This window comes from Rhinichthys klamathensis, unplaced genomic scaffold (genome assembly GCF_029890125.1).
Source record: "Rhinichthys klamathensis goyatoka isolate OS25496 unplaced genomic scaffold, OSU_Roscu_1.1 h1tg000616l_1, whole genome shotgun sequence".
Lineage (NCBI taxonomy): Eukaryota > Metazoa > Chordata > Actinopteri > Cypriniformes > Leuciscidae > Rhinichthys > Rhinichthys klamathensis.
Window position 1 is genome coordinate 600,747 of NW_026607068.1, and position 21,201 is coordinate 621,947.

Below are 21,201 nucleotides of genomic sequence, written 5' to 3' on the forward strand. Positions count from 1 at the left end.
TAACATGTTTTTTTTTTGTACTATTATGACTAATCTTAATCCAAATATTGTCTAATGAATCACTTGGCTGATAAATGTGGAGATTGTGCTCAAAAGTTTGCTTGCTTCATATTTAGAGCATGTATTAGTTGTTGGTGTGTTGCTGTTATCAGGACATGCCATTATGCAGGAAAAAGCCCCCATTTTGTCCCACTGCTTGTCCATTGTTATGCCATGCCATGTGTTTTTTATTAGTATGAACCATTAGGACGTGCACACACCGGCTCTACTACATACTGCTCTCCTGCGAGGCGATAATCTCAGCCTTTCTCTCTCATCACGAGAGCTGCAATAATCTGTTCCAGTTTTCTAACCATCAGCTGAGATTCGTTAAATTTCACTGGTCAATTTGTGTACATTTCTTGCTGTATGGTGACTGATATACCAATATATTGAGCAGTCAGACTAACCGACCGATATCTGTTTATTGTCATTGTGTAGTATTATTTAAGATCATCAGATTCAATTCAGTCTGCAAAGTCACAACTCGGGTAAAATATGATTTCTTTCGCCGTGGCTTTACTGGAAACGTCTCATATTTTGTGGCATACTGTAATTATTCTCTAATGGATGTAATTATGAGTGATTTTTCTGTGAGCAACAACCTGATTAAAGTCTATTTTTCTTTGTTTTTTAGATTTCGGCTCTCTGTTTGACCTGGAGCATGACCTCCCAGATGAGCTCATTAACTCCTCCGACCTGGGCCTTCCTAACGGGATGGACCCCGGCCAGTTGCACACCAGTCTGGGTGGCGGAGGGATGTCGGGGCCTCTGGGCGGCTCGGGCCAGGACACTGCGGCCAAACACAAGCACCTGTCTGAGCTCCTCCGCCCTGGCGCCCCTCCATCCACCTCCACGGCCACTGGCAACCCGGGTAACGCGTCCTCCCTGGGGATGATGGGAAGTCTGGGTGGTGCCCAGGGACTCGGTGGCCCTCAACAGCAGCAGCCTGGCATGATGCCGCAGCCTGGCATGGTGGCGGGATTGAATCGGGGCATGATGGGCACCCAGAAAGGGAACGGTCAGCCGCAGAGCATGATGGGAGGGCAGATGATGAATGGTGCACCCAGAATGAGCTACGTCAATGTGAACATGAATGCGGGCATGGCTGGTAACGGGAACATGCTGCCCGATTCTCTGCAGCAGCAGAGCGCAGGACAGCAGATGGCACAGGCAGTGATGAGACCGCAGCAACCAGGAACAGTGAACAAGGTAACCTGTGAACAAATCAGCGCGTCGATATAACAGTGAGACAAGGGATTCTGTGCGCTCGTACTGTTTACAATGTATTCATGCACCTCAAACAGTGGAGTGCGCACAGAATGTTTTAAAACTAACCTGAACTCATTACACTTCTGTATGACATCTTCCTGAATAAAATAACAATATATTTATATATTCTACACTAGCTTTCAAAAGTTTGGGGTCAGTATTTTTTTTTTTTTTTTTTTTTTTTTTTTTAAGAAATTAATATTTTGTATTCATCAAGTATTACATTTAATTCTTTTTCAATTTAATTTCAACTTAATTGAGTTACATTGTAATTCTTTTGAACTTTCTAATCATCAAATAATTTAGAAAAAAAACAAAAGGATCGCAGTTTCCACTAGGGGATAATATCTGTATCTTTATGTTACAATCTCAATTATTTATATCTGTGTTTGGATAAAACTGAAAGTGTGCGGGCCGGGGTCTAAACCGGAAGTTCGTAAAATTACATGAGAAGTTCGTTTTAATTCTGTTCCCTTCATAGTTTTCATTTAACAAATATGCCTTGTATAAGATTATTACAAAAAAGTTACTTGTATATTTTTATTACAAATATACTTTTTCTTTAAATATTTTCAAATTAAAACAATAATTCTAAATGTTAAATAAAAGGAAAGAAAGCATCCAGAGGAACGTTGTGCACAGAGTTATGTCAAGACAATCATCTACAACCTCAAATAAGAGGATTCTATTTAAAATGGCTGATTAGAGAACATGGAAGTTGAAAGAACATATTCAGTGGTTGAAAATTGCTAAAACAACTTTTACTATACTACAAATCTGAACAAATTATAAAGAATACATAAATGCTTGCTGGCTCCGGGAGAATGTGAGGCGAAGAAACATATCATGTATCACATCGTACAAGATTTAAAACATTTAAATAGACATATGAAATATCAAGTAGTAGAAAATGAAATGTGTATGATTCAGTATCTTAGTTGATATTACTTATGTCAAGCTCTTATTTTTTGAGAAACGCACAGAGATGGCGGAGTGGCTTTTAGATTTACGAACGTGCTGTGCTCATTTTAGTAGTTTACACTCATTTGTGTATCATATTGTACAAGGTTCAAAACCTTTAAATTAAATCATAGTAGTATTTTAATTTATATTACTCCTGGCAGGCTCTGATTTCCGAGAGACTCACAGAGACGGCATTGGGGCTATTTGTGGTCATTGTGCACATTTCATTTATCTATAATAAATTGCTATGATCCACTGGCTAAACTGTTAATCAGCAAACACGAGAAGTGTTTGCCGAACATTTTTCCTGTTAATCGGTTGAATTGGTTATTTGTTTTGAAGCCATTATCTGTGCCTTTCTGAATAAGGTATTCGGCTTTGTGCACACCCATAGTTTCCACAAATGGCTGCTGAAAATTCAGCTTTTCCGTCACAGAAAGAAATCACATTTTAAAATATATTACAACAAAAAACAGTTGTTTATAATATTTCACAACATTACTGTTTTTATAATACTACATTCAACATTACTAGTGTATTTTTGACCCAAACTTATATATATATATAATGTATATGTTATTATATAATTGTTTATACTTAAATAATAAATTGTATTTTTATTCTATTAAATAATAGTATCAACATTTTAACTAAATTTTATATATATATATATATATATATATATATATATATATATATATATATAGGCTTTTTATTATTATTTTTTAAATGAAGAAACTACATTGAGAGCAATAATGCAATGTTCTGATTCTGTCACACACCTATCAGTTCTGTGGACGTAGACTTTATGGTTTAGTTGCTTTCGAGGGGAAGTTAATATCAAAGGTCAAAAAAAAAAAAATCAGTATTTATGACTTTTAAAGGCCAAGTTTTCTTATTTTCAAACTTTATAACTTGGAGACTCTTGTAATCTTTACTCACTTGAAGACTCAAGTTCTAAAAACTAAATTTGAAAAATTATTGGTTTCATTGTCCGAATACACATATCTGAGTAGTTATGCTCTTGTGATAGCACTGTATTACCCTCCTTTAAAAACACAACCCTTTGTTAATTGTTTTGTCCAGTAAGACTAACAAATAAGCTAGAGAAATAGACCAGAATGAATACAGATCTTGTGGTGTTTCTTTGGTTTGGATAAGACATTCAGTGATGTGATCCTTGAACACATCTAAAACAGACCTCAGTTTGAAAAACCTTCTCTACTCCCTCATACGAGGAACTGCGCACCATTTTGTTGATTCACATGCGATTGCACAACCTGGACTGCAGGAAATGGGCAGAAAAAAGAGGGAATGACATTTTCTTTTTTGGTTTGCTGGGTCCTTCTAGATTTTTTTTTTTTTTTGAGGTTTGTTTTATGGAATTGATACCACAGTGTCATTATATGTATGAAGTGAGTAGATAATGTGAACATTAAACATGCTGAATGAATCTACTGATGTTCGTTTTTGCTGTTAACTCCTCATTGATGGTTGATGATTCTGCTTCTTTAAATTTGGATAATTTAAACTTTTGCGACTGAAATACCAGCAATTGTTCAAATTTTTGATAAAGCTTTTCCTCCCCTCTTTCTCTCTCTCAGATGGGAATGATGGCTGCTCCGGGCCCCTACGGCGGTTCGTATGGTCAGTGTGGAGGACAGTCCCTTGGGCCTCAGCTCCAAAACAAAGCGGGTCAACCCAACAGCATTAACCAGTTCAATTTGGACAAGAAACCTCAGCATGGGCAGAATATGAGCAGCATGGTGAGAGACCTATAAAGAAAATGTCAAAGTGAACCACATTCACACACATTCACTGACCCTCTGTGGGATTACTTCCTGCTCTAACCGGCCACCAAGATTCTTCTGTTATCATGTCCCCTCAGACCTCAGGCTGTGGTTCATCCCACAGACACAGAACTTGTTACCAAATCTGCATGGCCAGATTTCTGAAGAATTGGAAAGAATGTCATTTGCAAAATTCGACACATTGCCAACCCCATTTAATTTTGTTCTATTGAAAATTCTATCTATCTATCTATCTATCTATCTATCTATCTATCTATCTATCTATCTATCTATCTATCTATCTATCTATCTATCTATCTATCTATCTATCTATCTATCTATCTATCTATCTATCTATCTATCTATCTATCTATCTATCTATCTATCTATCTATCTATCTATCTATCTATCTATCTATCTATCTATCTATCTATCTATCTATCTTCAAAACAAAAGGTGTCCATGTAAACGTAGCTATTGAATATAACAAGAAATGTTACTTGTACAGCAAATCAGCATATTTCTGGAAGATCGAGTGACTGAAGAAAAATTCAGCTTTGCCATGACAGAAATAAATAAAATGTATTCAAATAGAAAACAGTTATTTGAAATTGTAATAATATATCACAATATAACTGTATTGTTGACCAAATAAATGCAGCCTTGATTAAGACATTAAAAATCTCACCGATTCTAAGCTTTGCTAACGGACATTCCAGTTTTTTTTTCATGACGACCCTTGAAACCCTTTCTTTCTGTCTGTTTCTAGCAGAGCTCAGGTGTGGTTGGTGGCGTCTCGGGCCCGGGTGGGGCGGTAGCGCCCCCTGCAGCGGACCCTGAGAAGCGTAAACTCATTCAGCAGCAGTTGGTGCTGTTACTACATGCTCACAAGTGCCATCGCAGAGAGCAGGCCAACGGAGAGGTCCGCCAGTGCAACCTGCCCCACTGCAGAACCATGAAGAACGTCCTTAATCACATGACCCACTGTCAGGCCGGCAAATCCTGCCAGGGTGAGCTGAGCCACCCATTCATAATCTTTTGTTCATATTTTATCTTCCCCACGCATAAAAAAAGATGACAGCACCTTACTTGCATGCTTGTGTTCCCCGACAGTGGCTCACTGCGCGTCCTCTAGGCAGATTATCTCTCACTGGAAGAACTGCACGCGGCACGACTGTCCCGTCTGCCTGCCGCTAAAGAGCGCTGGGGACAAAAGAAACCAGCAATGTGAGTTAATATGCACAAATGCAACTCATCCTCAAGTCATTATAAATCTGTATGACTTTCTTACTTTTTTCAGTGGAACACAAAAGAAAATATTTGGAAGAATGTTTCAGCTGTTTTCACCCATGCATTGAAAGTCAATGGGGTCCATTGGTTTAAAATATTGTTTAAAATATCTTATAACATATTGAAAGGGTTTTTCAATCTCCCATCCTTCATCTTTCTCTCTAGCTCTGCTGGTAGGTGCTGGGATGGCCATGGGTGGTCCATTAGGTGGGTCATTACCTGGCGGCCAGCCTTCAGCCCCAAACTTAAACCCACCCAGTCAGATTGACCCAAGCTCAATCGAAAGGGCATATGCTGCTCTTGGACTCACTTACCAGGGCAACCAGGCATCCAATCAGAATCAGCAGACCTCTGCAACTGCTCAACCCGGCATGAGGACGCTCAACAACATAGGTTAGAGTTTCCTTAACCTTTAGTCTCTGGGGCTGTCTAAATACTGCTGTCCAAATGCTGTCTTGGCCACTTAAGAGCATGTGTATGCGCCAAGTAAGTGCGCAAGGCCATCCCTTGTCTGAAAACTGCCAAAGTGCACTCAATGCACTCTAAATCCACACTATCACTAATACTGCTTCTGAGCAGTCTTTGAGGCTAAAGGGCCGTTCACACCAAGGACGATATCTATAAAGATAACAATAAAGATATAGTTCTAAAAATCATTCTCAATATTAAAGAATAGCAGAGATAACGAGCATTTAAAGCGGCAGACAAACATGCACTTAGAATAAACAGAATGATATCGTCTGCTGGTGTGGACGCTAATATAGTTATCTTTGTAGTTATGGATCTTTGTGAGAACGGGCCTTTAGCGTATTCCGTTATTCATCACGTTCAGGAAATTACATGCCCCGATTTCGCGTCATGTGAAGAAAAACTTTCCAGTGTAAGTTGAGTTGATTAAAAGTTACCTACAATTTGGTTTTAAAATGTAAAGTGTTGCACATTTTATTGTTGCAGAGATTTATATGTATTTTGTAAAACGTTTGAAAATTAAGCACCACAGTCACGCAGTGATTAAGTGTGTCCTATTGAGTAAACACTTGCGGTCTTCACCCCCATTCGAACACTATGGCCGAACTCCGGAAATACGTAATCTAAGTAGACAAGTGGTCAAGTGCAAAAACCTCAAGTGTGGGTATTTGGACAGGCCCTCTGATTAAATACTTCTCCACTAAAGTTTTTTGATGTTCTTTTATACGTCTGAATTGGTGTACAACTAGAAATTTACATCCTTCACTAACAGATCTGATTGATAAAACGCACCTGATAAAAAAAAAAAATCGTCTCAGTAATTTAATGACATGCATGATTTTTCTGATTAAAATTGCAGTTTAAAATGCCATTTTTAAAAAATCCAGGTGATTTATATATCAAAACTACAATAATAATAATGTTGTTGTTGTTATTATCACTAAATAAAAATCACTGTATAAAAACAAATAAGAAATATTACTTTTGTAATATTTCAATGTAAAATAAAATAGAGTATTTATGGATAGGATAATATAATAATAATAATTTAATTTAATTTTACGTTACATTATTTTACAATTATTACAATACTAATATTTATGGCTGTCTTAATTTCTTCATTTTCAAACCATCAAAGCCCTTAATGCTTCTCTTTTAAGCGCTTCTCATTTACAAGAATGATGAGATGGTCGGCGCATGTTGCGTTATCAAATGCATTAAGCAAATGCAGATGCAGAGATGGAGTTTGTGTGGAGCAGCATTTACTGTAAACCGAGCTGCTGCAAACTCGGGCAGATAATGAGATTCTCATGCATATAAACACACTGAAACATGCAAGCGCACACATTTCATTAAATTGAAGCGTCTGCAATTTTTTTTATAAAATCGCATTAAGCCGTATTGCGATCTTAGTGTACATCCTTACTGCAAAAAAATTATTTTCATACTCAGTTTTTTTGTCTTGTTTTCCAGTACAAATATCTGATCATTCTTAAATCGAGATACATATACTCCAGATATTAAGTCTTGTTTGCTAAAAAAAAAAGAAAAAAAAAAAAGGTACAGTATGTAAATATTCAGTATGTATATTTCGTGCAGTTGTGTACTTACAATATCCCAAAAGTTCCCAAAGATTTTTAATTTCAGAGAAATTCCTACTTTACATAATGTCTCGTCCCTGGTCATTGTCGCCTATCAATGACGTAATATCCGCGTTATCCCTGGTTTCCCCTCGTACTGCCATAGTAACCATGGCGACAGACGTGGACAACTGCGTTACATCTAGCGGCACGCTCACGCTGTTGTTGTTTCGTTCAAACATTACGGACCATGGCAAGCAGACTTTGGGACAAAAGGAGAACTTAAATGAGGATCAATATCAGCGTGGCGCTCTCGAGATGCCAAGAGCTTCACGTCCGCAACAAACTTCGACTTGACAGACGCCACTCTTGCATGTACTTTATTAGACAGGTGAGCAAATATACATAAAACTAATCAATGTTATATAGCTCAACATGATGAAATGTTAGAATATGATCTGTATGTTATCCTAATGTTGATCTAGCTTACTGCCAGTCTCATATACCCAACAAACTAACACATAGAATACCATTATAACTTTCAACACACTCAAATGCAGTTTAGTGTGATAATATAGACCAAGCAAAACAGCGTTGCGTTTCCTCACAAGATTCATTCGTCTAATAAACTGACCTGTGTGAGTAATTCTGCACTTGCGTATAGTTCGGTAGAATGAAATGTCCTTATTCCTTTATATCCGCGGGACTTGAGTGTGGCGCTGATCTGTCTCTCATTAGCAATCGCGACCTGCTTCATACCACAGTCATGTTAAAAACATCAATGTATTCACTCATCCATAAACATTATTAGATCAATCGGCATGACAGCAAGTCCCATGATTCCGCTTATCACTGGATCATCAACCTACGCCTTTGTTATTGGAAGAGGTTAGCGACCCCTAGCGGCGAAAAAAATGACACATTTGTAGCTTTAAGTGGGTTTATGCTTAAAACAAGAAAAATATTGGTTAGTTTGGCCACAAATGAAAATTCTGTCATTAATTACTCTCCCTCATGTTGTTCCAAACCCGTAAGACTTTCGCTCATCTTCGGAACAGAAAGATATTTGTAATGAAATCTGAGAGCTTTCTGTCCCTCCATTGGCAGCTACGCAACTACCACTTTCAAACCTCAATTTTATGAACTAACCCTTTAAGAAAAAGAAACTTGTTTTTACTTCGAATTAAGTTTATTTAGCATGTTTTACCTATGATGTCTTATACTGTGTTCCCCAGCAGGTGGGAACTCAATGGGAGTGAACGGTGGAGCCGGGGCTCCGATGACGAACCAGCATTCGGGAATGCTGCCTGACGGCATGTTGCACAGGAACATGACGGCTCAGAGGTAGTAAACATCACTGCCATTCAGTGGACCGGCACCTGCTTTAAATAGGTTGGTCAATGTAATTTTAACGTTGATGTTTGATGGTTTTTCTCTCTCTTGCAGTCTGATGAATGACGCCTCTGGTATTGGTAACATGGGTTCTGTAGCGACGGCCACGCCCCCCTCTGCAGGAATGAGGAAGAACTGGCATGAAGACATCACACAGGATCTCCGGAATCACCTCGTACACAAACTGTGAGTGATACACACCCACTTAGACCAACTACTGTCATTTTATGCACCCATTATTATAAATGGACGTCAAAAATGTTTATTAAAAATGGTAATATTGTGAAATATTATTACAATTTAAAATAACAGGTTCAATTTGAATATATTTTAAAATGTAATTTATTACTGCGATGGTAAAGCTGAATTTTCAGCATCATTACTCCAGTCTCAGTGTCACATGATCCTTCAGAAATCATTCTAATATGATGATTTGGTGCTCACTCTCCATAAAATGATTTAAAAATCCTTATCTACTAATCATCACACACAACTGGGAAGTCACACATTAGGTGCTGTTTAATTCCATGAGCTCGTTCTCAGTCACGTGTGTGTCTGTGTGTGTGTGTGTGTGAGAGTAGTGTGCAGGCTATCTTCCCCACTCCAGACCCTGCAGCACTGAAGGATCGGCGGATGGAAAATCTTGTAGCTTATGCACGCAAAGTGGAGGGTGACATGTACGAATCTGCCAACAGCAGGGTAAGAAAACGCTTGCACAGTCTCATGTCTGTGGATTATATTAGCAGAATATCTGAAGGAATTGACAGAATCACTTGTTTCTTCACTTTTTACCCATGACACAGATGTCACAGTTGGACAGAACACTGAAAAAAACAGCCTAACCAGGCACAAATACGTCCATACATTTTTCTGTCTTCACTAAAAGCGCACGAAAAAGACTTTGAACTGAATCAGTGTACATGTTTTAAACCGAATTGTTTTAAACATGAATGTTTATCTCTTCCAGGCGGAGTATTACCACTTGTTGGCGGAGAAGATTTATAAGATTCAGAAGGAGCTGGAGGAGAAGAGGAGAACCCGACTGCAGAAGCAGGGTATGATGCCAGCTCAGCCTGACATGCCCAACAGTGCTCTACCTCAAGCACCAGCTGGCATGAACCAGGCACAGCTGCCTAGTACGTACACATACACACCTGCATACAGCCATGTATGGCTACCCGTCAAAATAAAAACTTGATGCATGAAACGGAAGTTTTCTTCCCTTTTGTGACGTCTATTTGATTGAAACGGCTTCTCAAACAACAACTAAATTTTGTCTGTAGGGAATTGATTGGATGGTTGTGGTTTGCTATTGCTGTGATGTCATGCGAGTGACAGTTTGTCCCGCCCTCACGCCAGTGAACACATCATCAGAGAAGAGAAGAGATGACATTGCAAGAGGCTCCCTCATTTGGGAGGTGACTCCCTCATCATGAGGAAGTCATTTTGATCAATTTACAAGTTTTTACTTTTTAAAAAATAAGAATCCGCTTTTATAATAAATACTGCAGTATTCCATAAAAGAACAAAAATGGTCAATTTTGATTTCATGGTGACTTTTGACATGCGGAAATTAAAACATAAATATTCGTATTGTAATTTTACAGCAGTATATTTTTTTATTAAATACTCATTTTCTTATTTTAAGATACAATTATTGGAGTATTACAGTATTATTTTGTTTAATATATTTAATAATAATCCCAATAAAAATCCCAATTAATATTATTTTATAGTGAATTGTTTAAAAACAGTGGGAATGTGCTGAATGCAATCTCAAGTCAAGTGGAGAGTTTTTTTGTTTTGTTTAACTCCGCTCACTTTATGGTTACTGAAAGAGTTTTGAGTTGGTTCTTGTAAAGAGTTAACACCCCCCCAAAAAATATACTCCAGCTCTGAAAGGATCAAAAGCTCCAGCTCCAAAAAGTCTTCAGGAGTAAAGGCCCAATCACACCATGAACAATAACTACACTGGTAACTATAACGATAACTATATTAGCGTCCACACCAACGCATGATATTGTTATTTCTTTTTATTATAAGCGCACGCTGCAGTTTTGTTGTCTGTCTGCTTTTAATGCTCGAGCTCTTCAAAGCAGGATGGATTCTGATTGGCTGTCAATGGTTTTATCGTTCATCAGCTGGACAAAATCTTTCCAAAGTTTTCGTTTCTCTGTGCCATTATAGTTGTGGTGTAGACTCTGGTATTCTTTTATATATTTAGAATGATTTTTAGAGCTATATCTGCATCGTTATCTTTATAGTTATCGTCCTTGGTGTGGACGGGCCTTAAAAAAAAAAAAAAAAAAAATTTCATTTTGCACTCTCCAATAAAATCACCCCACTCATTCTACAATGATTCATTCTTTAGAAATGTAGCTATTAAAGTCATTTGGTGAACATTCCTGTATTATTTAGCAGAAAAAGTAAATATCACATTGTCGCCGCCCGAGCACAATCGGACACTGATTTTTGTTATTGATTGCATGGAATGGTTGTAATGGATGTTCTGATCTCTCCTAGATGGTCCCCATTCAGATCCGCCCTTAGTTCAAGCCACTGGACCCAATCCGATGGCCAACCGCATGCAGAATCCTGCTGGTATGGCACACTCACTAAATGGTCTGTAGTTGAAGAACAGTTCTTTTGAACATCCTTAAATAAATCCATATTTTTGTGTTTGTCTTTTTTTGTGACTTTCATTCTCGCTCATCCGTGCAGGTATGAATCAGTTTGCCCAGGTGGGGATGCAGCAGCCAATGGGTCAAAGGGCAACGCCGCCCCTGCCGATGGGAACAAACCTCAATCAGGTAAACTCACTTGTGACCTGAAGGGGGACGACTGATTTAACTTTAAGTGTTTATTTGGTGTCTTTATTGTGTATTTTTAGATGAGTATGCAGGGAACACCTCGAATGGCTCAACCCAACGTACCCCAGTTACAAAACCAGTACATGCAGAACCAGTTTCCAGGCACGGGTGCCGGACTGGGCCAGGGTGTGGGTGGCCTGAACCAACCTGCAGGGCAGGGAGCCATACCACAGGTCAGCTATTAAAGCACATTCATATCATATTACTCAGTACAGTTTGATGTCTCTAATGCATCTAATACTTTAATATGATTCGTCTTTTGGTGGTTATAAGAGTGTATAACAGTTTTTCTGTTATAATCTATTGTGAAAGACAATAAACATTGACTAAAATGCTCAATTTTAAGAAAAATTACTTTTTCATTGAGTAACTTTAGCATAACTTGAGATTTATTAAGTTAGAATTGTCTCATTGAAACCTCTTTTGTTTCATGTTTCACCTCTTGTGTTTAGTAATGTTGTGTGTGATTTAGTGGTACTTAAGTGTACTCCTAAAACTTAATGTTAGGATGGAAATAAGGATGGATGATGTAGCCCAGCATTAACATTGAAAAAAAAAAAACTGTTTATACACTATTATTTAGCAAGGACACATACAATTGATAAAAAATAAAGACATTTATAATGTTACAAAAGATTTCCATTTCAAATAAATGCTGTTCTTTTCAACTTTCTATTTATCCGGAAAAAAAGTATCACAGTTTGCACAAAAATGTTAAGCAGCTGTTTTCAATATTAAGAATATTTCACAGTATTACTGTTTTTTTTTTTTACTGTATTTTTAATTAAATAAATGAGCATAAGATAATTTTAGCAACTTCAGACTATTTATATAATATATTCAACACAACTATTTGGACCAAGCAGCCATTGTCGCTAAATGGATTGAAAATGTTTAATGCAAAAACTAAAATACATTTAAAAAAAAAATCTAGTTTAGATTAACGGCATGTTTTTTACTGATAGTTCTTCACTGCAGAAACTCAGTCATTTGTCCATATTTATGTTTGTCCAGCTCAGAACTGAACTGAGCTGGTCGATGACGTCACTGTTTTCTCCAGAGCAGCTATATATATATATATATATATATATATATATATATATATATATATATATATATATATATATATGAACTAAATTAATAACTTTTTTACAACAAAAATGAACCATCACTGAACTTACTTAAGCTGGACTATGACGCTATTTTCTACTAGATCTGCTGTATAGCAGTAACAAACCCTGTTGCATTATTTTCCTGTTATCACTGTAAAGCTGCTTTTAAACTATCTGTATTGTAAAAAGCACTATATAAATAAAGGTGACCTATATTTATTTATATGTTCCAATGTACATGGTTATACACAAATACTCAAACATTTTAATACATGAGGTGACCCAAGTGAATTACTGAATCAGTTATTGAACTGATTCATTGTAACTGATGGTTTGAAAGAACTGATTAGAGATTGGTGAAACAAGAAGTCTTCAGGAAACTTGTGATCACTGCAGTATTGATGATGTTATATCACCAAAAAAAAACTATCAGGAATATGTCGTAAATAATAAATGGATCGCCCAGCTCTTGATGTGTAGTAATACCACCCAGTTAACTCTGAATTTTGTTTGTTGTCTTTTTCCTCTCTCAGAATCAGATGCCCACTCCTCCATCGCAGGCAGTCAGAAGTCCAGTAGCTCAAACTCAGTCTGCAGTCTCTGGCTCTGGAGCCGCTGTTGGCCCTCAAGGGCCTCCGTCCAACCTCCCCCCACCTGCTCCACAGCCTGGATTGCATACGCACTGTCCTCCCTTACGCCAAAACTCCCCTTCTCCCGCACGCAGCCGCACCCCTACCCCTGCCCCTGCCCCGCACCAAACGCCCCCGCAGTTGCCGGGTAACCAGACGCCCCAGCCCCACACCCCCACTTCTTCAGCCACTATGGCCCCACCTGCAATGCAGCTGCCCTCGATGGCACAGGGGGTGGTCTCAGAAAAAGCCAGTCAGCTACAGCAGCAATCACATGGGGGCGGAGCCGCTGGAGGCCCCCAAACAGGGCTACCGTCATCTGTGCCTTCCCAGAACGCCCACGGGCTTAGTGCACACCCACACACTCCTGTGAGTATCACAATCGAGAATGTGTTTGTTTAGGGTGTTTTTGCTTGTATCTTCACATCTTCTCATAGGTTGACTTGTATGTCACTGAAGAGTCTCCATTTATCATTTTTGTTTGGATCTGCTATTCATTTAGGGACCTATGATTTCCGCGATGCGGACAAAATTATGGACCTGGAATTTGGATGAATAGATCAAATATAGGGCTTTACAAAAATTGAATTGCGATTATGGATAGTGTTTGTGAATGTATAACCCCAAAAAGACTGCTTTTGAAATATTTATTCTGCGTGTCTCGGTGTGAATGAATGGCGCAGTTTTGCCTGCTACACACTTACTCAAGCACGCGTGCCGCTCGTGGTGTTTTCAGCGTCTGTCGTCTCGCTATATGAGGACAGTCCACTTAAACTTCATCTTCAGATACACAAAGAAACTCAAAAGTCTTCACTACAACTCCGCAAAACAAAGGTTCTTAAAATGTATTACTATTGTACAGTAGAATGTACTTCTAAAAGTAATAACAACAGTAATAATACAGTTTATTGAAACATTTTTTAAATGACACAGAATTCCATCCATGTTTTTATTTAAACTGTAAACCGTTGTTGTGCAAGACGTTGTTTGCAAAAATAAAAGGAATCGTTCAAATTTAATTTTATTACATTTTAAAAGATTAAGGCTAAGGCCTGTTCACACCAAGAACAATAACTATATAGTAGGGCTGTCAAGCGATTACATTTTTAATCGAATTAAGCACATGATGTGCCAATTAATTAATTTAATTAATCGCACATCAAATTTGGCTAAGAAATTACCCCTGAAAGATAATTTTAAAGTCATTATTGTGTTAAATGAGAAAAGGATCAAATGGACATTACAGAAAGTAGTTTTAGAAAGAAATATTTTATTGTATTCAACACAGAATTTATTACACAAATTTTAAGCTACAACAAACATGAGCGGGAGTAAATGTAAATAAACTGAATTTGAATTTTTGGGTAAACTATCCCCAAAATATGAAATAATTTTTTTAACGAAATGATACACTAAATAAGAAACTAAAACTGCCAGTAGGTGGTGGTAAATGTCTAAATGAGTAAGTCATTGAGTCATTCATTCTATTTTTCTCTCAAATGACTGATTCATTCAGGAATTAAGCCTCTCTTTATGAATGGGTCATTGAATCACTGGTTCACCCATGGATTCATTCAGAAGAGAAACACCACTGAGTTCTGCTCTGACTTTATAGGTAATATTTTAGTCGGCAAAAACAGACAATATCGTGTCTAAAATAAAACACTATAAACTAGTTCTTATTTATTGAACTGCTGTATAAAATCAATATCACATTTACACTCGTGCTATTCTGGACAAATTGCCCTGCTTCATGTTTGTCACCAATCCAACTGTATGAAACAAATGTAAGATGACCAAAGTAGGCCTGGGCTGGTGCATTAAATGTGTTATGGAAAAATAACGTGCTAAAATGATTTAGCACCTAACTAATTTATTACATTAACGTTAAATCGACAGCCCTATAAAGATAACTATAACAATATCTATATTAGCGTCTACACCAGTGGACAATATTGTTCTATTTATTCTAAGCATGCGCTGCAATTATGTCATCTTACTCTTTAAATGCTCAAGCTCTTTAAGCTGGATGGATTCTAATTGGCTGTCAATGTTTCGTTCTGCAGCTGGAAAAAAATTGTTGTGAAAGTGATTCCAACGATATGGTTTCTCTGTGCCGTTATAGCTGTGGACTCTGCTATTCAAACCCTCTTTTGGTGTTAAAAAAACTACTGTCAATTGGCGCTGAAAAGGCATGGACAGGGTTATTTTTTGCGGCTGACCTTATTGCGTATGCATTTGTCGCAGTTCCTAGCCTGGCATGCCAGACCTACATCAAGATGTTAGGTCTGGGAACTCTCCATTGACATGCCTCAATCCGAGGGGCGGGATAAACGGTTACCTTTCAAAATCCCTCTGCACGCAATAGGATAACGCTACAACCAACCAGAGCAACGAACGGCTGTGGATGAGTGAGTCCCATGCGTTTTTCCACCAGCGGAGCTAATTGATATATTAAACATTTGCCGTATCAGGTCGGCAAAACTCCGAACACATCTTCCTTTTTTAAGAATGACTTAAGTGACGTTCTCTTAACTCCAAGTCCTCCAGAGTCGCGGCCAAAGCCGATTCGAAAGACCGTTGCATCTTCATTGTTTTCAAGTAGCAGGGAAATCACCTATGGAAATCACGCGGAACATCATGAACTGTGCCGTCATTGTGTTAAGCCCCCCCGCCGACTCTATACACGATGTGATTGGCCTGACCAGTTTTTGGTTTTTCCAGCTCAAAAGCCTATGGAGAGTTGCTAGACCACACTGGCTGCGAAATAATTTTCGCTGCCGCTAGGGTGCGTCTAGATTTCTAGGCTACGCAGTTCCCCTTTCAGACGCAAAGTTTATGGGAGGAGAGTATTTAAATGAATCACGCAAGGTGATTTACTAAGGTTTGCGCTAGTCAATTGACTGGTATTTGCGCTGTTATTTACCGGCCAAAAAAAAGCATGTCTTAAACCAGACGCTAATTTGCGCTGCTCTTGCTAGATTGTGTTGGTGATTAGGGAAATGATCCGGCTGCGTCTGTTCTTTAATTTGCGCATCGTCAGTAGATCACGCACAGAACTTTACACTTCCATCTGCGCTTTTTTAGAATGGCGCTCGCGCGCTAATTTACCCTGTTTAGTAAATCTAAGCCCTATATCTTTAGCTTTATAGATATTGTCATTGGTGTGAACAGGCCTTTAAACTTGAGTGTATTCATTTGATTACCACAATTCTTTTGATAATAAATTTGATCAAACTCAGAATCCAGAAAAAATCAAACAGACAACAGATATTCTGAGAGAATAAATCATTTAATAGAGCACTATTATTGTTGAAAATAATAATGCGTGTACTAGTATGAATGTAATCCTGACATTCACGTGAAAAATTAGCTAATTTGAAAGCTGTCATGCGGATCGGGGAGCAACTTTAACTCTGGTCTGCACTTGTTTGGGAAGTAAAGTAACATGCACTTGCATTGTAGCTGATGACGACGTCATTAATTCAACGAAACGCATGTAGGCGATAACAGTGATGAGGATTTGATAAGAGCGAGAGTGAGCGTGCCGCGTAATCGTGCAGAGTGAATGTAATCAGAGCAGCAAACGAATGACCCGAAATCAGCTGTCTCCTCAAACAAGACCGAGAAGCCGCCTTCATGCAACATACAGTGACAAGAGCCATTCACTCTTCTGCCCATAATAGCACCATATTAAATGTTTGGAGGTTTGGAGTAAGTGTGAAACCAGACCAACGCTGCGGGAAGCTGTGGAACAATTGCTCTTAGATTAGATTTTGTTTGCTATTGGCTGTTCCTACTGACTTGTTTGCCATTGACTGTTCTCTTTCCTCCTGACTCGCTTATTATTTTGGCTATTTGCTCTTACTCTGCTCCTCCTTTGTTTTGTTCCCACCGTCAGCTGTCTCAGAAGTCGTCTTTAACTGCAGACGGTCAGGCCTCGACTCCTGCATCGGTCAGCAGTGCTGACCCTAGCTCACAACTGACATCATCCGAGCCCACCGCCCCACTTGACCCCAAAACTGAGGTCAAGCAGGAAGAAGAAGATGAGAATGAGATGGAGGATAAGGCCTCAGGGAAAATGGCCGCCATGCAGACAGAGATTAAGACGGAGAAACCAGAGGTGAGCAGGAAAACACAATTACATCTAAAACAAAAATACACTTTTGAATCTGTTAAATCCGAGACATTCGGATGAATGATTCATTCCCTAACCTTATTTTGATCGGTCTGCTTGATAAAGAAGGAGGAACCTGCAAGTGATGAATGCAAGACAGAACCAATGGAAACATCGACTGGGTCGACAGCTGAGGACAAGAAGCCGGAGGTCAAAACCGAACCCAAAGAGGAAGAGACTGCGGGAACGAACAGCACTCCCGCAAACACACAAAGCAAGAAGAAAGGTAAAACAAACTCGTCCACACATTCGCATATACTTTTGTTTTAGGGTAAATCTTTCATCCTTAAAGTTGATGTGGCTTTTCTATGTTAAAATACCTTTGCAAGTGTAATGTGCTGAGAAAACTATATGCAAGCCTTTGGTAGACTGTAAACGTGGTGCTTTCGCAACAAATTGTCATTTATATATACCGATATATATGTGTGTGTGTCATTTTTAAATCAATAGTTTAAGTTCGATTGTCATTCACAGTGCTTCATGGGATTGTAGTTCTTTCCCTCATTAAAACTATCAAATACACAGTGTTGTACCTTTTGTCTTTTTGTTTAATTTCCTAATAATTTTGCTTTAAATCAAAGTGTGTAATGTTGTGATAGCTGGTTTATTTGGTTCATTGCTTATATCTCTTAAACAAAGACTTTTAAAAAGTACATATGGGAAAATACGTCTGGATCCAAGGCCTCGCTCTATGGTGTGAGACTTTCTGTTTCTTGACTACCTGTTATACAGGGGGCTGTTTGGGAAATATATATTTTTTTATTATTCTGTTTGGTGAAACTAGTGCCACAGGAATCACATGCTTCACCTTTAAGGATCCTACAGACGTTCTTATATAATTTGCATAAATTCATTAACCAAAGCATCTTACAAAAAGGGAAAACACCACACAAGAATTGGTATTGTAATTCATTTTATATGGTGTTAAAACTATGGAAAAACATCAGGTCTCATTGCATGAAATCTACTAATTCTGATCTAGAATCAGCAGGTGCTTGTTCATATTCCTTTTTCGCAGTTTAATATGAAGGACAAACACTGCTTTGAAATCAGTACTTATGATTTTCATATGAATATGTACCTGATTCCTGACTCTGCTGCTTCCTTCATTTCCTTCCTCTCCATCAGTCTTTAAGCCCGACGAGCTCCGCCAGGCTTTAATGCCCACTCTGGAAGCTCTGTACAGACAGGACCCAGAGTCGCTGCCCTTCCGGCAGCCGGTGGACCCCCAGTTACTGGGAATACCCGTACGTATTCGAACTAGTAACAAAACTAACCTGGTAAGGGCCTGCGCTGGCACGCATTATGCTACAAACAACCTAGCACTTTTCAGTTCTAGTCTCATTACTTTGTCTTTTTTCTTTTTTTTACCTTTACCCCTCTCTTCCTCTTCTGCCTGCTGTTGTGTCTTGTGTGTGTGGATGTGAGAGAGACGTTGCAAGCTTGCTTTTGTAGCGTTTCTGTCAGAAAAGAAGAGTGAAAATAAGGCAGCGCAGACTATGAACATCTGTTCTTGCGGTCGATGCGTCTTAATCCCGTAAAAAAGACACATCAGGAGGATTTAAAACCTTAAAGCTGATGTTTGGAATTCTTTTCACAAAAATTTTTTAGATTAATGTGCTGATGTGATTTTTTGACCAGTCCAACAGCACAACTTTGATTGAACCAATGGTGTGAGGTTGGGGTGGGACTAATTTTGTATTTTTTTTTGGTGAACCAGTAGCTGACAGGATGTTTGGGGAACTTGTTTAAAAAAAAAATTTTTTATCCAATGGTGATGTTGATGCTGCAAATATTACAGACTTTTAATTTTGTTTTATTTAAGCAATTTACTTAAACTGGGGAATGTTATGTAGATGTGAAATGGTGAAAATGAACTGCCACTTTGAACTAGTTTGTTTTGAATCTTATTGCTCAAATTGGCAATAAGTCTTGCTGGTTGTTTGGCATCAACAAAATGAAACCGCTCTGAATGATCTCATAACCTGTGCTGGCCTTATTGTCTTTGCTCGTTTAGTATAGTTTTTGCTGTCATCTGCTTAAACTCCATGTAGCTCATTATTTTACCCTGAGCTTTAAACCATCACATTTGTTTTATTTTGCCACATAAAAGCCTCATGCTAAGTCTACCATCAATCCCCCGAGTTATGGCCAATTTTTTATTTATTTTTTGGCTATAACCAGCATAGCAGATTAAAATTTATACACTGATCAAGTACAATTGGCTTTCATTTGTGTTAAATAGCCAATGTTTAGTGTCATGTGTTGCAGTTGACTGAAAATGAGTTTCCTGCTATTCTGGCTATTTTGCTGCTTTAGCAGTGATTTGATGAAATGATGCACTGGCTCCATTTAAGGTATGACAAGCAAACATTACAGACAAAGAGAGTGATGTTTGACCTAAAAATTGAACTTTCGGCACCATCTTGCAGTTAGCCATTCCACCACTGCCACCAAATATCACCAAAAACCCCAAAATACAAAGTTAATTTGAACAAAATGTCTATAAAAATCACAGACAACTAAAAAAAGTCCGACATTTATAGGTCAAAAGGTGTGGGAACCCTGAAGATAAAATAACTCAATAATGTCCATGTGTAACTTCAAAGTACTTCTAATGATTCTAGGTTTATTCACTCTCTTCACTGGTATCAGATCAGTGTTTGTTCATGTATGTTTGTTTGAAACACCTGTTTGTCCTGGCATTTGTGTCGCCCCCGTCGCGTCAGTTTGAAGGACTCGTATGGTTGTGTGGGCAAAGATCAGGTGACTATTGTAAACACTGTAATTTCAATATTTTAATAGATGTTATTGCAACATGTCAGATGCTGCTGGTGGTGGTTACAGGAACCCTGCAGAGATCTTTTAATATGAACCAAACCTCTAAGTAAATTGCTGTAAAACTCAAAAAATCCTCTTTGTGGCACACAACCTGAATACTGTGGGGTCGACACCTTGAAGGAATGTATTTTTACTGTGTCTTTGATGATTTGTGCTGTTGGACTGTAAAGAAGGGAGTCCTGCTGTGCTTTGTTGTGTAAATGCTCATAGCTGCGCTAATGTAATTTAATGTGTCTGTGATGATATCACCTCGCTTGTTCTCACCTTTAGCTTACTGTACCCTAAACGCTAACCCTGCCAACATCACCCCCTAGAAAGCCTGTTTGTTTGGCGAAATGGATTCATTTTTCATCCAGGCTGTCCTCCAGATGTGAAATGAATACACCAAACTTGGATTTAAAATTAAATCTTTTGCTTTAAACTAAAAGTGAATTGCTTTAAACAGAGCAATGAATTACATTCCTAATGGTTACAGGGTGAATCTCATGAAGAAATGCCCGGATCATATTTCACCCCAAAATCAAAAGAAAAACAATCAATTATATTTAGCATAAAGTAAATAGTTTATTTTTGGGACCTATATATAGTGACAATTAAGCACATCTGTCTTCATTTTTTAATCTATATTAATACAAATAATATTTATTGTTATCAATTTTTTTTTTTTTTTTTTAAATCATATATATATTTTTTACTGTAAATACTTCTATGATTTATACTTACAATTTAAGTAATATATCATTATCGCTTGGGGAGGTTAATTGTCATTTAATACAAT

General features: G+C 38.1%; 2 protein-coding genes across 2 annotated transcripts in view; one reads left to right on the top strand and one right to left on the bottom strand.

Moving 5' to 3' along the window:
• napsa (napsin A aspartic peptidase) overlaps nucleotides 1–21,201 on the bottom strand; it is a 97,507-nt gene that overhangs the window by 70,294 nt on the left and 6,012 nt on the right. The window lies entirely within an intron of this gene.
• Nucleotides 1–21,201, top strand: part of ep300b (E1A binding protein p300 b) — a 39,530-nt gene that overhangs the window by 3,329 nt on the left and 15,000 nt on the right. The window contains exons 2-17 of the mRNA XM_056240866.1: nucleotides 677–1,251; nucleotides 3,879–4,040; nucleotides 4,834–5,074; nucleotides 5,178–5,291; nucleotides 5,520–5,747; nucleotides 8,641–8,746; nucleotides 8,849–8,980; nucleotides 9,376–9,493; nucleotides 9,762–9,930; nucleotides 11,318–11,395; nucleotides 11,516–11,604; nucleotides 11,685–11,837; nucleotides 13,310–13,774; nucleotides 17,307–17,528; nucleotides 17,649–17,808; nucleotides 18,711–18,829. Coding sequence (XP_056096841.1) covers nucleotides 677–1,251; nucleotides 3,879–4,040; nucleotides 4,834–5,074; nucleotides 5,178–5,291; nucleotides 5,520–5,747; nucleotides 8,641–8,746; nucleotides 8,849–8,980; nucleotides 9,376–9,493; nucleotides 9,762–9,930; nucleotides 11,318–11,395; nucleotides 11,516–11,604; nucleotides 11,685–11,837; nucleotides 13,310–13,774; nucleotides 17,307–17,528; nucleotides 17,649–17,808; nucleotides 18,711–18,829 — 3,131 coding nt within the window. The remainder of the gene's footprint in view (nucleotides 1–676; nucleotides 1,252–3,878; nucleotides 4,041–4,833; nucleotides 5,075–5,177; nucleotides 5,292–5,519; nucleotides 5,748–8,640; nucleotides 8,747–8,848; nucleotides 8,981–9,375; nucleotides 9,494–9,761; nucleotides 9,931–11,317; nucleotides 11,396–11,515; nucleotides 11,605–11,684; nucleotides 11,838–13,309; nucleotides 13,775–17,306; nucleotides 17,529–17,648; nucleotides 17,809–18,710; nucleotides 18,830–21,201) is intronic.